General features: G+C 36.5%; 1 protein-coding gene across 2 annotated transcripts in view; it reads right to left on the bottom strand.

Annotated features, from left to right (window-relative positions):
- Nucleotides 1-221: 221 nt before the first annotated feature.
- NUBPL (NUBP iron-sulfur cluster assembly factor, mitochondrial) overlaps nucleotides 222-15,508 on the bottom strand; it is a 211,222-nt gene continuing 195,935 nt past the window's right edge. For both annotated transcript variants that reach the window (XM_069464071.1, XM_069464075.1), the window contains exons 9-11: nucleotides 12,589-12,709; nucleotides 8,934-9,016; nucleotides 222-617 (exon numbers count right to left, since the gene is read on the bottom strand). In XM_069464071.1, the coding sequence (XP_069320172.1) occupies nucleotides 555-617; nucleotides 8,934-9,016; nucleotides 12,589-12,709 (267 nt within the window). In that variant the 3' untranslated portion in view covers nucleotides 222-554. The remainder of the gene's footprint in view (nucleotides 618-8,933; nucleotides 9,017-12,588; nucleotides 12,710-15,508) is intronic.

Raw genomic sequence — 15,508 nt, 5'->3', positions numbered from 1 at the left:
TGGAGATTCAGGTTCATTAAGTCTGGGATACAGTCTGATCCAGATGAAGAAGCAGAGGTTCATCCATATTAAGAACATGTCCAAGACAGGACTAAAGACAGGATTGAAAGCCAGACCAAACTGGCTGGTTGGGAGGTGTCACACATTTATGTCCATACACAAATTTAGTAAACCTTTTAAATGACTACTGCAACCTTTAAATGACTACTACTTTTTGTGGTACTGCAAAAAGAGTACAGTTCTGTCCAAAGGGGGCTTACAACATCATGAATTCATGATTCCTCAAGGGGTAACTAAATAAAAATAAAATGCAGTTCTGCATAGTTGGTACACATCATCTTTCAAAAAAATTCCTAAATATACTCAGCATTGAAACATAAAAATTTGTGAATCATAGCTTATCAAATCAAATCTAAAACAAGACATTATTTCCTTAGAAATAAAACAAGACAATTATGATTGCTACTATTTCTGTAGGTTCCACTACCACACTGCTGATTTCCAAAGATCCTCTTATTATCAGTACCAGGCAGATTTCCAGGACACTTGGGGAATCATTCTGGAGGTGGTGGCAACCTTCTTACCACTTCTACAGCAATTCTCAGGTAAGCTTTGGCCTGGAAAAGAGCAGACTCATTTGTTCGATATTTTTCCCCAGCAGACAAAGAATGACTCATGTACTGTTTGCCATAGATGCCTATAGGATTTGATAGTAAAAAGGCTGAGATGAGGAAATTCAGGAATGAGAAGATAATGCTATGTACATTGCAAGTGGGGTAGGGGAGGAAGGATTTTAGATTTGAAGGGTAATTATTTGGAAAGTGACTTTCTGAAATAATAATTAGTACCAGCAATTACTGTTTTTCAAACTCTAATCCTGGTGTCAGCAAACTAGCAACCCAGTCTAATTGCAGAAAAATTACACCTTCCTCCTCTGACAAACTGATATCCTTAGATACTGCCAAAACTTCTTTGGCATGAGAGCTGTTAGTCATTTTAAGGAGGACTACTTATTACTATCTTATGTTTTATATTTGGAAAGCATTCTCTTCATCTCTCTGAGAACCATGTGCAATACTAGCACTGAACACCTATAGGCTCTTTCACCTGGCAAATTCTGGGTATCATGCAAGAATTCCTGGTTCATTTATCACATCCCCAGTACTATGGAACACTAAAAGCAGCTCCCAAGCCACAGAGTACGCCACAAACTAACCTAATGCCCACATGTTTTAGTTAGAACAATGGTCATGGTATTTGCATCTTAAGAGTTCTTTTAAATAATTGCAATGTAAATATTACTTATTTCCTCTATCTTATTTATAAAAACTACAGAACCCACAATAGTAAGATTTTCTAAAACCATTAGTTTCTACATTTATCAATACTTACAGTTATTTATGTATACACTACTACTAATAGCTAAAATTTACTGAGTACTTAATATTTGCCAAGTATTATTTCATTGTCCTCACAGTTACCATAGGGGGTAAATTCTGTCATTATCCCCACTTTATAGATGAGGAAACCTAGACCCAGAAAGGTTAAGAATCTTGTCCAAACCATTATAGCCAGTAGGAGATAAACTGGGCTTTGAACCCAGGCTGACCAACTCCTAGACTCTGGACAGTAAAAAGAGATGTTTAGGGTCTGTTTGCCCTGACTTGATAAAGTGCTTTAAGTGTATTTCACACATCTTCACTTCTAAAGACCATGTATGAGCCCTAACAGCTGAATCACATTTTATTTTATCAGAAGAGTAGTACAATTAAACAGAGTCCTTTAAAAAAAAAAAAAAAAGCTCTCAAAACATGAATAAGGCTTTAAATTTTTTTATTGAGTATCTACTGTGCCAAGTATTTCATGTACATAATCTCAATCACATAAAACAAGCATCATCAGCTCAACTTGGGTGATAAAACTGGGAGTTGTTTGCTCAAGGTCATGAAATGGGGAGGCGGGAAAACATTCAAACCTGGGTCCAATTGACTCTAAAGTCCAGCTCTTTCCACTTGCCAGCGGTCCCCAACCATTTTGGCACCAGGGACCATTTTCATGGAAGACAATTTTTTCAGGGGCTGGGGAGATGGGGATGGTTTCAGGATGATTTAAGCACATTACACTTATTGTGCACTTTATTTCTATTATTATTACATTGTAATATATAATGAAATAATTATACAACTCACCATAGGTTGGAGACCCCTGCACCATACCACATATTAAACAGTAAACCCAAAACACAACTAATTATAATCATTAATGCATAGTCTAAAAACAGTTTCAATCTCTGCTACAGTTAACAGAAACAATAGTTTTTGTTTAAAAATGGAAATAACTTGTACTTTTAAAGAAATATTTCTCTCAAATCTAATGTGCTCATTTTCACCCATGCATCTTCATAAATACCTTTTATCTCCTAGTAGCTTTTCTAGGTATTTATGCCTAATATTTTGTGTTGAAAATTAAAAGGGCACTAAAGCAAGCTGAGACAAGGCCATAATTCTACAATCTTTTAGTACTTATCTACATTAGAGACATAGACCTATCAGAATACAAAAAATGCTGAATGATTCCAGAATAATCAAAATTGCTACATTGAACCTTTGCTTTTTAATGGACTATTTCTGAGCTTAGACATTCAGTATATCACATTCAAAGTAATGGTTAGATTGTCATTTGCTGAGAAATCACTAAAAGTGCTTAGATTAACAGTTTCAATTTCCAAACAACTTATCCAGTTATCACTTCAACAAATATATTTTTGTTCTTATTGCATGCAAGGCATTGTATTGGGAAATCTGTGGGTTGTAATGATATAAAAGGGGGGCAGAATAGCTCACTGGTGAAGAGTTGGGGCCTTGTAGTCAGACAGGCATGGTTTAGAGAATCCTGGCTTCATTATTTATCAGTGGTAAGGCCTTGGGCAAGTTACTTAACCTTTCTAGGTTAAGTTTCCACATCTGTAAAATGGTTATAACAATAGTATGTACCTCAAAGGATTTGGGGGAGTATTAAGTGAGAATAAGGCATGTGAAATGCTGGTACAGACAAAGCAAATAATAAATATTAGTAGCTGCAGCTATTACTATTATGCCCTCAGGAAATTTACAGTCTCACTGAAGAGCTTATATGAACATGTCCTTAGGGCACTTTTCTTACCTGAGGAATAATTAAATTAAATCCCTCTCTTTTATTTAATCCATAACTAGCAAAAAGATAACACACATGGATCATAGGTAAAAGATATGATTGGGATTTCTCAAACTATTGATACTCTATTCTTTCATCAACTTGACTCTACCCCTCTCTCCTATTGAAGATCTTTTTGTTGGGCCTTCTAGAGACACAGATAATACAGCTGGACCCCATCTGTAGTGGGGATCCAGTCTGCAGTGTCATTAACAAGCAACAGGGAATGAATGGAACCAAGTCCAGCATGTTTCATGGAGAGTTTTCCTTTGTCTTTGTTTTTAAATGCTTTAAGTTCTAATTTATCATACACAGCCATTCCATAAAAAGAGTCTGTGGTGATAATTTAGAAATTATAAGGTGATAAAGTTTCCACTTATACTTGAAAGTCTTTACCAGGAATATTTTATAGCACATCTTTCTGTAGCTAATATTTTTCTTTGATAAAAGGATAAAAATCACAAAATTATTAGTCAATCATGGGTCCATTCCTTGTGTCCTGGTCTCAATCAAGGGCCAAAGGTAGTTTTAGTCAAATCAACAATTTTAATCACACCAGCAAGAGGCAATGCTATTGAATTTAAGAGTTCTGAATTCTAGGTATTACCCTCTCTTCCTTCCTCTATTGCTTTCTCCAGCTATTTTACATTACTCACATTTGGAGTTTTGGTTACTTTCTTTTCCTAAGTGGTACACATGTACAGAAGGTTTTGCCCATTGGCTAAGGAGGCAGCAGCCTGTTAGTGCTTTTTAATTGGTACCACAAGTCTTTTCAACCATTTCAATGACATCTTAAATTCACCACAATTCATACCTTTAATCATTAACTTTTTACTTTTGCCTCTTTTGAAAGTTAAATGTTATCAGGAGAGTTGAATTCCTAGTGCCTAACTTTAAAGGATTTTATGGGCAGAGAGTGAGAGCCCTGACACCTGGTGTTTGGAGGAGGGAGCGATACAATATGGGGAAGAGAAAGTGGAGTAAGAAGACAAAAAGCTAAAGATGAAACATTTACTGATTAATAATTTTGCCTATGGGTTAACCTCTAAAAGCAAACAATAAAAATTGTCAGTCTAAAGTGTTAATTATTAACAACTAATGTTATAAGTTTCCATCCCATTAACTTTTGTAGAAGTTTTATGATGTTGGCAAATAAACACTTCCTTCATTCTTTAAATGAACTTCTTCATTCTACATAGAGGTAGAATGGGAATTAAGCTTCCAAGAATACACAGGATCTGCTGAAAGCTGAGACTAGTTTCTAAGAGCATATTTCCATTTGAGTTCATAGGGGAAAAGGGAAGAGAGTTATCAGGAGGCAAGATTCATGACAAGACTAACCAGAAGGATCCAGATTCTAGGACTCAATCACAGCTTTCTAATGTCTAGCAGTTAATGTCTTTAACATTGAAACTGGGAATTCTATTCTCATGTTATGATTCAAATTGTGCTACCCTGATTTTTAAAATGCCATTAAAGAGTGATATTTACTTAATGCTATGTCAAGAGTATAAGTGCACTCAGTCCTTTAATAAAGGGAAGAGCAAAGACATTTATTGTCCCAATATCTTATACAGGAATTTGCAGAAGGCAATAAATACGGTTGTATTCTACTCGGCATTTTTCAAAGTATTTTCACATTATTATCTCATTTACTCTTCCTCATTATGAAATCAATTTATATATGGAGAGAAAGGTTCAGAGAGGTTAGGGAACTTGCTTAAGGTCACACTTAGGAAGTGGCAAGCTTGGTAATGAAACCCCACACTGACTCAGATTTCATGCTTTTCCTTTCATGCAGAATCCCTGTTTGAGAATCTGACAAAGCTCTTGGCCAATTACTCAGAAAAATGCACTTTCACACATTCTGGATGTAATCTGAGGGGATTCTCAGACCCAGGTTAAGATCCTCTGTATTATGTCCTACAGTTGTGCATGCCAACAGAACTTGAGCAGCAGAGTCTCCTTACCTTTTTCTCTAAATCTCTGTGATATTATGAAAAGAAGTTGAACTGAAAGCTAGCATTCGTATACCATAGACAGACACTGAACTAACCTTGTAATTCATTAGTAAGTGAAGCAGATATTGCATTGGCAAGAGAATACACGGGCTGTGGTGTGGAACTAGCTGGGTATGGAACTAGCCTCTAGTACTACTTGGACCAGTTCCTTAATGTAAATGAAGGAACTTCTTTTACATTACATTTCTGCTTCTTTGTCTGAAAAAATACAGGCTATTGCACCGATCTCACAAAGATACTATAAGAAGCAAATAAGGCAATGTATTCAATGCACCTAAGCACCACACCAATCTCTAAGAAAGAATTAAAGAAATCATAACTATTCGTATAGGACCAAGAAGGTGATATAATGGAAAGAGGCAAACATTCGGAAGGAACAGACTTGTCTTTTTTTTTTTCCGAGACAGTGTCTCACTCTGTTGCCTGGGCTACAGTGCTGTGGTGTCAGCCTGGCTCACAGCAACCTCAAACTGCTGCGCTCAAGCAATCCTCCTGCCTCAGCCTCCCGAGTAGCTGGGACTACAGGCATGCGCCACCATGCCTGGCTAATTTTTTCTATGTATTTTTAGTTGTCCGGCTAATTTCTTTCTATTTTTAGTAGAGACAGGGTCTTGCTCTTGCCCAGGCTGGTCTTGAACTCCTGACCTCGAGCAATCCTCCCACCTCGGCCTCCCAGAGTGCTAGGATTACAGGCACGAGCCATTACACCTGGCCCAGATTTGTCTTTTAATCCTATCTTACCATTTAATAGCTCTGTGATATTGGGAAAATTATTTAACTTCCTTGAGGCTCAGTTTCCTCATCTGTAATATGGGGACTATCTATTAATATATATTACATTAAGTTGCTGTGAGGACAGAAATAATGTTAATAAAATGCCTGACAGTGTCTGGCACACAGTAAATGCTATTATCAAGAACTTGATTAATAATAATGAATATCTACAATCTATGAGTAGGAAGTAATAAATTCCATGGAAAGAAAACAAAATACAAGGCACCTTGTCTTGGGGATACTTACTGGGTTTCCATGCAGAAGAATCATGTGATTAAAATAGCTAATAGAATTATTGCTTGGGGTACAATAAAAGAAGAAGAAAGGAAAACCTATATCCATTTTACATTCTGTTGTGCTAACAGTGCTTTAAGTTTCTAAAGTGTTTACCAGATGCCAAAGGCAAGGTGGGCAGTGAAAGCTCTTTGTGGATATTTTAAACTCTATGTTAGAGAGCAGCTTTTGGAAAATCCCCGACTTGGTTCTGCTTTCTGATCTGTCTCTACCTTTTGAGGGTAATCTTGTGGCACAAGTGATTGCATTTAAAAACTTTAGAGTTTTATTCATTTCTGCTCCTCCCTGATGTGAGCCCTGAGCTGTCTTCTATGCAATTCTGCCATGTCTGCTGTTTGGTCTCTTTGTGTTCTTTGATACTTGGACTTGGGTGCAATAGCAACTTCCCTACTCTGTGCATTCCATCTTTCAAGTTGTGTAAAGTTCTTCACTTTTTTCTCTGAGGGTCTAGGGGGTGGGGGGAGTCAGCATGATTATATTTTAATGTAGAAAATGTGATAGCTGGATATAAAATGAAAATAAATGTTAAATTAAATGGAAAAAAATACAAGCCATCTTTTTCCCCCCTTTTCATGGCCATTTCTAAATTTTAAAATTGATCAGAAATCTTCATATTTAAGACCAATGATATGGTACATAGTGACATCAACAAATCAGATCTAGCCCAAACCACAAAAGTTTAGGCTATCCTAAGACTCTCATAAATGTTACCCAGCAACAGTAAAATAATTGGTCTGATATTTACATGAATGTTGACCAGATTATAAAAACATATAATTCCAAAAAATTCAACAAATACTGTTGTTTAGAGTTTTAAATCATATTATCTTTGGATGGTTGCCATATGTTCCCTGTTATATTACATTCCTATAACTTTATTGAAATGTTTTGTACTTTTGCAGAATTTCAAAGAAAACCAATAATGAAGGTTGAAAAAATATTAAACATCTAAACTCATAATTGAAATAAACTAATAAGTAACCAGTAATAATTATTCTTATTCTCTTGTTCACTAGGAATCACCATGGAATGTCTTTTAAAAGTCTGTTCTTAGGAGGCATTTAAAAGTGTGTAATTAAAATAAAAAATCCTCAATTTTCATATAACTTTTCCATTGGCAGTGTAAAATAAAGCATACCTATGGTAATTGGGACTGACAGACTTCAATTATGTAACTGATAAAAGGATTATGGTTTTTGCTTATCTGAAAGATTTCTAAGAAAGACTGAAAAGGAGCCTTAACATTTAATACCTAAAAGGCAGATAAGAGGAAAACAATGATAACTGCTATACTGTATTTACTCAGAGATCATACTGCCAGCAACTCAATCACCTGTACCATAACTGCCAATCCTTAAAAAAGGTAAAGGACCTCTGGGCTCCTGAAAGAAATAATTCAAAATCAATCTACTTTACTTATCCAAGATTCCTGGCTATTAATTTTCTCTTACTTGTAGTACTAACCAACCTTGGCTCTTTTATTTTCTGGAAGAGAAAATAATTTCACAGATTAGAGGAAACAAACTAGAATAAAAGGGATAGTAGTTATGGATGGACAAAACAACAGTGCTATAAAGTTACGCCCATTTAGTTAAGGAAAAAAGAAAAAGAAAAGCTATTAGAAGATTGATTTGGCCGGGCGTGGTGGCTCACGCCTGTAATCCTAGCACTCTGGGAGGCCGAGGCGGGTGGATCGCTCGAGGTCAGGAGTTCGAGACCAGCCTGAGCAAGAGTGAGACCCCGTCTCTACTAACAATAGAAAGAAATTATATGGACAAATAAAAATATATATAGAAAAAATTAGCCGGGCATGGTGGCGCATGCCTGTAGTCCCAGCTACTCGGGAGGCTGAGGCAGAAGGATTGCTTGAGCCCAGGAGTTTGAGGTTGCTGTGAGCTAGGCTGACGCCATGGCACTCACTCTAGCCCGGGCAACAGAGCAAGACTCTGTCTCAAAAAAAAAAAAAAAAAAAAAAAGAAGATTGATTGAGGCTGTCCAGCAAAGGAACACAAAAACTATAGCAAAACTGATGGACCAAAAGACAATTCAGTTTTTAAGTTAAATATCAAGTGCTATTTAGGCAAGAAGAGATATATATGATTGATTTTATTTCTATTAAAAAAGATTAAAATGAAAGATTTTATGTTTTAGCAACCTTGAAAATCTATCAACTATATGCCCAATGATACTGGCTAATGAAACACTACCAGTCTTTCTACCCTTGCTCCCCAATTGTATTTATTAAACTAAATGCAATGGCAATCCCATCTCTACTGGTTTATATAATCACTCTATATCCAACAACTAGTTGAATTTTTAGTACTGAAATATAATAACCTTGGGCAATTAGATATTGCTAGCCAGCAAGACAAGAATTTCTCAAATTCTCATTTTTCATGATCTTCATGAAAAATCTGGTTGGGTGATGATTGTCTGTAGGTGAACTTGTTCAGCTGATAGTTCAGAGCCAGCACTGGCAGTTTACCACATAAAATAGTAACTTAAAGATGCTTTGCACAAGTTAACCAATCCTTGCTTATATACATGCACTTCAAATAGATAAGCTTAATCTTGCCAACATTTTTTCTGTATATCAAGAAGTATATATCCTAAAGAAAGAAAGAAAAATATATATCTAGAAATGTAACTTACCTCATCACTTTCGGGTTGTGAAAACACGATTGGCTGGCCTGTATCTGAAGCTTCCCTTATATTAAGGTGTAAGGGAATGTCTCCTAAAAGAGCCCACCAGATATCCATCAGTATCAGAAAAGTTTATATAGACATTTAGAATCTCATTATTTGAACTTTGGAAAGAAACAAAATATGAACTGAAGTGATTCAAATAAACTCAAGTTATGACTATCTTCAAATTGCTGAATCTCTGAAAAAAATTCAAATGAAAAGTAGGGGCAAAATATTCCATTTGAGGGTAGTACAGTGATTGTTATATGTATAATATGAAAGCCATATGGCAGCCAATGAAGGGATGATTTACTCTTTCCTGGAGGTCTTCCAGCAAGGAATGGCTTGGAAGACATTTGTAAGTGATTTCTCCCTGTAAGATCTGATATAGATATATCATGCCAAATAATAAGAGGAAATTGAAGAGGAAAAGATGGAGAGGCAAAGTAGTACACAAAAGTACCACAAAATAATTTTCCTGATGTTGGCAGATGAGTGAATTCAGAGAACTATTAAAAAGTAGACCAGATGTGTTATATAACCATCTGCCTCTTTATCAGATAGAATTATTTTTCTATTATTATTTACTAATCTATGTAGCATTATATATAACTTGTGAGTTTGACGAGGTGTCAGTGGGTATATAATAAGAACCTCTAACATACAGACTGGGGTTGAAGAGGTTGTATGTCTTTCCTGAGGACATATTACTATTAAGGTGGTAGAATTTAGGAGCAATATCTTCTGACGCATCGTCCAATATACTGTTTCTACCACATCATCACAAATGATGTCTTTTAAAGGCTGAGATTTAAAATGCAGTAAATGAAGTCTTAAGTAAAACAGTTGACTCGGCACTCTCAGAACCACTTCGAATCCATGCAAAGGTTATCAAAACGTGTATGCTTTATTCAAATAAGTAATTCAGCACCATGCCAGGTAATGTAAATAATGCAGAAATATATGTTGTAACATACTTTATATTATGAAGTACATGGAAGAGGAATTTGTATTTCATGTTCCTCTTGTCAGCAACTTTTGTAATCTTAATCAGCTCTGAATCTTTCCTTAATGTCTAATGGCCAAATGATAAAATACATGGATATTTCAGTAGCCATTTAAAAGTTAGCCTTTCAGTAAATATGATGTCTATTCTATAGATCAACTTAAGACTGTAGGAAACCGTCACAGGGGCAGGCAGAGAAAAATAAGTTATAGAAAATGCTTAGAAATCCATAAAGTTTTTTCTCTTGATTTATGAATTGCCATTATGATAAGGAATTCTGAATAATTTCTTTTCTACTGCAGAAATGGAAGGATAAAGTAAAACCTTCTCCGTTATATAGCCACCTATTGACAACACTTCTGCCCTCCAGAGACTCACAATCCTACCTACAGACATAGAAGAATAGACTAGGAAAGAGAAAAATCTTGTTAAAAAATAGGTGGTATAGGCCGGGCGCGGTGGCTCACGCCTGTAATCCTAGCACTCTGGGAGGCCGAGGTGGGCGGATTGTTTGAGCTCAGGAGTTCGAGACCAGCCTGAGCAAGAGCGAGACCCCACCTCTACTAAAAATAGAAAGAAATTATATGGACAGCTAAAAATATATATAGAAAAAATTAGCCGGGCATGGTGGCACATGCCTGTAGTCCCAGCTACTCGGGAGGCTGAGACAGGAGGATCGCTTGAGCTCAGGAGTTTGAGGTTGCTGTGAGCTAGGCTGACGCCACGGCACTCACTCTAGCCTGGGCAACAGAGTGAGACTCTGTCTCAAAAAAAAAAAAAAAAAAAAAAAAAAAAAAAAATAGGTGGTATAAGAATGGCAATGGACCAATGGCTGTATCTAGAGAGGGGTAAAAAGGAGTAAAGGCATGGAGAGGGAGTGAGGAGCAGCCTGGGCATGAAGAATACCTTTGAGGGACTAGATATAAAAGAAGTGAGGGACCATTTCAGATACATAATGGGTTAAAGGGTTTTCTGTGAGATGGTCTGAGACTTTATTATGCGTAAACTGTCCCTGCAGATAAATATGGACAAGGTTCTGAAGAGCTATTGTGCCAAATCATTTAAAACACAACCCAATAAATGAAAATAAAGAGTCTGCCAGTGAGTCATAAAAGGAAAATAAGGGTTCCCGGGGGGCTCAACCAGCCAGGAGGCCATAGCTGAGAAAGCTCTTTCCCTGACTTCAGTTCCTCATTCCTAGTTTCCACTTCATGGGAGACCCCTCTGAAAGCCCATGACTACATTAAAAGGAGGAGATGTGTCCTGCGTTGGAACTCTATGTTATGGGAACTGCCATAACACTGCTAGACACAACAGTCTACAGCACTGTCCAGTTTTTGTGATCAGTAATCAGTGTTTCTGATACATTTTTAGGGTAACTGTACATGTGTAAGTTGTTGATTAAAATATAACTTCCATATGTGAAATTGTTTCTCTATGAGACGTTTCAAATTGTAAATAACTGACTTACAAAATTGTACTGCCCATTTACAAGTTAGGAAATTACAAGGTTGTAAGCTTAATTCAATAATGCCATTAAAATTACACATTTACTTTATTATATAAGTGAAGGTCAATCTGTTATGTTATTACGCAGATTTGCAAAATTGAACTTTCTAGGTTAGTTAAATGAAAAACAGTTGCACAATGTAATTACTGGCTATAATTATAGCAATGGATCAAAATATATCATTTGTATTCACCTGGTATTGTAGTGGCTGCTATAGTGCAAATGCATAACAATAATATATTTAACATCACCTTTTAGTAACTTAATTATTACAGAGAATGTTTTGAAATTCCTTGATCTCTAGGGGAATCTTAATTTTTAACTACCTAAAACTAATAATTCACTCTATGCCTCACTTATTCAGCATCTTACACCTGCCTTTGCCAAGAACAGAAACTCATTCACAATTAAAATATCAAAACATGTTTTCTAAAAAGTCTATTAAGTTGCTTGTGGGTTTTTGAAAAATCATGTTTTATCCAAAATCTGTGTTTTACTCAGTTAACACATGATTTTAGTTTTCCTCACAGCACTAATTAATTCTTCAATTCAGTGCTGTGAACAGTATATACAATATGAGTTTCAGGTGCCATATTTTACAGACATGTCAAATACATAAAAAGATTACAGAAAATAGTAAATATTATCATTCTAAAGCAGAAAGACTAACAAATACAGAACCAATCAGGAAGGCATTTTTATGTATACACCAAGAACTGACACTTCCAGAGGTTGCCACAACATATTGAACAGGTATTTTCATGTATATCTGTTTATACTGAGAGATGTATGCCTAACTTAGCAAACAAACTGATGACCATCATTCAAAATATGGCTTCAAATCACAGTGCTCAGACCACGAAATTCTCTTCTCAAATTTAAATTCCGAGCAGTTTTTAGCTACAGAAGAAATTACTATCATAATTGGCAAAATGAAACCTATTCAAAAAGCCAAAAAAAGGTTAGCACATAGAATTGCGCTATATTAACTTAAAATACAAAGCCAGAAGCAAATCATCATTTTCTGAGACATTCTTAATCACCACACCTCATCCCCACTTTCCTTTCTGCCACTTCCTCTACAAAAGAACGTCCTACGGTCTTACCTAGAACATCAAGACCAAGGGTCTGCGCTAGTTTCCTTGCACCATCAGCACCAAAAATATGAGTTTTGTGTTTACATTTTGGACACTGGAAAACACTCATGTTTTGGACAAGGCCAAGAACCTAGAATAATAAAAACATATTGAAATCAAGATAAAATCAAACCAGATCTTAATACACTGTTTCAACAAGTTTTTACTGGTTACCTACTAACTTCTAGCAATATAATGATAAGTTATGGCTTCTGCTCTGAAGGAACTCACAAGCTAGTGAGAAAGACATATGTAATTTACTTTAGTATCATAATAAATGCTAAAGAGAGATGAATAACAGGAACCAAAAAATTCTGCCTAAAAATATAGGAGGAATCTTTGAGTTGCTCATAGACAATTGTTCCTTCAGGTTGGGGGTGACAAGGTGGGGCGAAGCCTACAGTGGAGATTCTAGGCAGAAGAGAGAGCACAAGCCAAGGCAGCAAAATATAACTGTGTGTGGCCTATTTGGGCTGCAACCCAGTGGGTGGGTGGTCAAGGCAGAAGATTGGTAAGGAAGGTTAGGGTCAGATGGTAAGATGCTAACTGCCATCCATGCATTTGAGGCTTTCCTGGAAACCACTAATGGTTTTTAAAGTTGAGAAGATGGTATTGAAGAGGTAGTGTTACACAATCAGATCTGTGTTTCAATTTAGCTCTGATGACAATATGGAGAAAAATAACAAAGGAGAAACAGAGGAAAATAAACATTTAAAAGACTATGAATGAAACCTCACAGTAAATAACAGTACACACATACTGAGTGTTTATTATGAGCCAGACATTGGGATAAGTGCTTCAAATGTACTATCTTATTTACTCCTTACAAGAACTTTTTTTTTTCAAATATATTTATTTACCACATTCTTCACATATACAGTAATTTGCCACTTTGTGTGTATAGAAATTTAAAAATGTTTAAGTTAATGCTAATACAATACATACTAATCAAAGTATTGGGACCAGTGATTAGACAAACAGGGTTTGCAGGACAGGATAGGAATTCAGGAAAACAGCAAACAAGAATGAATTAGAAAAGATATCTTTAATTAAAATGAAACCTTTAAAAACAACTTCAGATTTATGTGACCTTCCTGTTGCTCTCAGAACACTATGGACTAACACCATGGAGAGATGCAGGCACAGGAAGGTGCTGCTCTATCCCAATGGCAGAGCCTCGAATCGGGCTTCAGCTCTCTTCTCACTCAAGAACTGGCACATCTGCACACGGGAACTTATAAGAACATTGAGATGAGTATTTTATCATCCCCATTCTATAGTTGAGGAAACTGACAGTGCTAGCAAAAGATAAACTTAGCTCTTACCAAAATGCTATTGTTTGAAACAAAATTTTAAAGTTTCATAGAAAATGTCCATCACCTTCTGAGTTTCCCCAGCTTCTGGCACAAAATAGATACTGCTGACCTTTGAACAACACAGGTTTGAACTGCGTGGGTCTACTTACACATGGATTTTTTTTCAACCAACTGGGGATCAAAAATACAGTATTGGCCAGAAGCGGTGGCTCATGCCTGTAATCCTAGCACTCTGGGGTGCTAAGGTGGGAGGATCACTTGAGCTCAGGAGTTCAAGACCAGCCTGAGCAAAAGCAAGACCCCATCTCTAGCGGAAAACAAAACAAAACAAAACAAAACAGAAAAAATTAGCCAGGTTTGGTAGTGCATGCCTGTGGTCCCAGTTACTTGGGAGGCTGAGGCAGAAGGATCAGTTGAGCCTGGGAGTTTGGGTTGCAGTGAGCTATGATGATGACAATGCACTCTAGCCCAGATGACAGATCAAAAGTCTGTCTCAAAAAAAAGAAAGAAAGAAAGAAAGAAAGAAAGAAAGAAAGAAAAACAAAAACCAAAAAAACACAGTACTACTGGGCCAGTGGCATGTGCCTCTAATCCCAGCTCCTTGGGAGGTTGAGACAGGGAGGATTGCTTGAGGCCAGGAGTCTGAGACCAGACTGGGCAACACAGCAAGACCCTATCTCTTAAAAAATTTTTAAAAAGAAAATTATTCTGGCATGATGGAGAGCACAGCTGTAGTCCCAGCTATTCAGGAGGCTGAGGAGGGAAGATTGCTTGAGCCCAGGAGTTCAAGCCTACAGTAAACTATGATCGCACCACTGCACTCCATCCTGAGCAACAGAGTGAGACCCTGTTTCTAAAAAAAAAAAAAAAGAAAACAGAAAATACAGTATTCATGGGATGCAAAACCCATGCATGTGAAGGGCCAACTTTTTGTATATGCCGATTCCACAGGGCCAAATGGAGGACTTGAGTACGTGCAGATTTGGTATATTGTGTGTGTGGGGGGAGCGTTCCAGAACCAATCCCCCTTGTATACTGAGGAACAACGGTACGTAATACATGTTATTACTTAACAGTACTGTTGAATAAACAGTTGAATAAACAGGCTCTGCAAATAAAATCCTTATTCATGTTCCTTTTAATTCCACCTTCTTATTGATGAGGAGCAGTGGCTTTCTTCTGTAATAAAAATGTGGAACAGTACTAACAGAGGCTTAAAGATAACAATGTTTGTATCATCCTATCAATTCCACCATAAGATTATCACCGTAGGAGATTATTAGAACACTTGGATTTTAAATGAATAATAGTACTGATAGTCCACAATGGAACACACAGACAAGAAGGTGATAAAAATTGTTATTCTTTTTGTTTTTAACAATTTAATTCTGCTTCTTTATTCTCAAAATATGATTATTTATTTATTTATTTTTAATTTCAGCATATTGCCCTTACCCCACCCTATTCAGAGCTTCAAGCGTGTCCATCCCCCAGCCGGTGCGTACTGCACCCAGTAAAGAAGAACAAAAAAAGACTAAAGTTGTCCACAGCACATATAAATGAAGACAAATAGT

Source organism: Eulemur rufifrons, chromosome 2, assembly GCF_041146395.1.
Source record: "Eulemur rufifrons isolate Redbay chromosome 2, OSU_ERuf_1, whole genome shotgun sequence".
Taxonomy (NCBI): Eukaryota; Metazoa; Chordata; class Mammalia; order Primates; family Lemuridae; genus Eulemur; species Eulemur rufifrons.
Note: the sequence above shows the minus strand (reverse complement) of the source record. Positions and strands in the feature narration are given on the sequence as shown.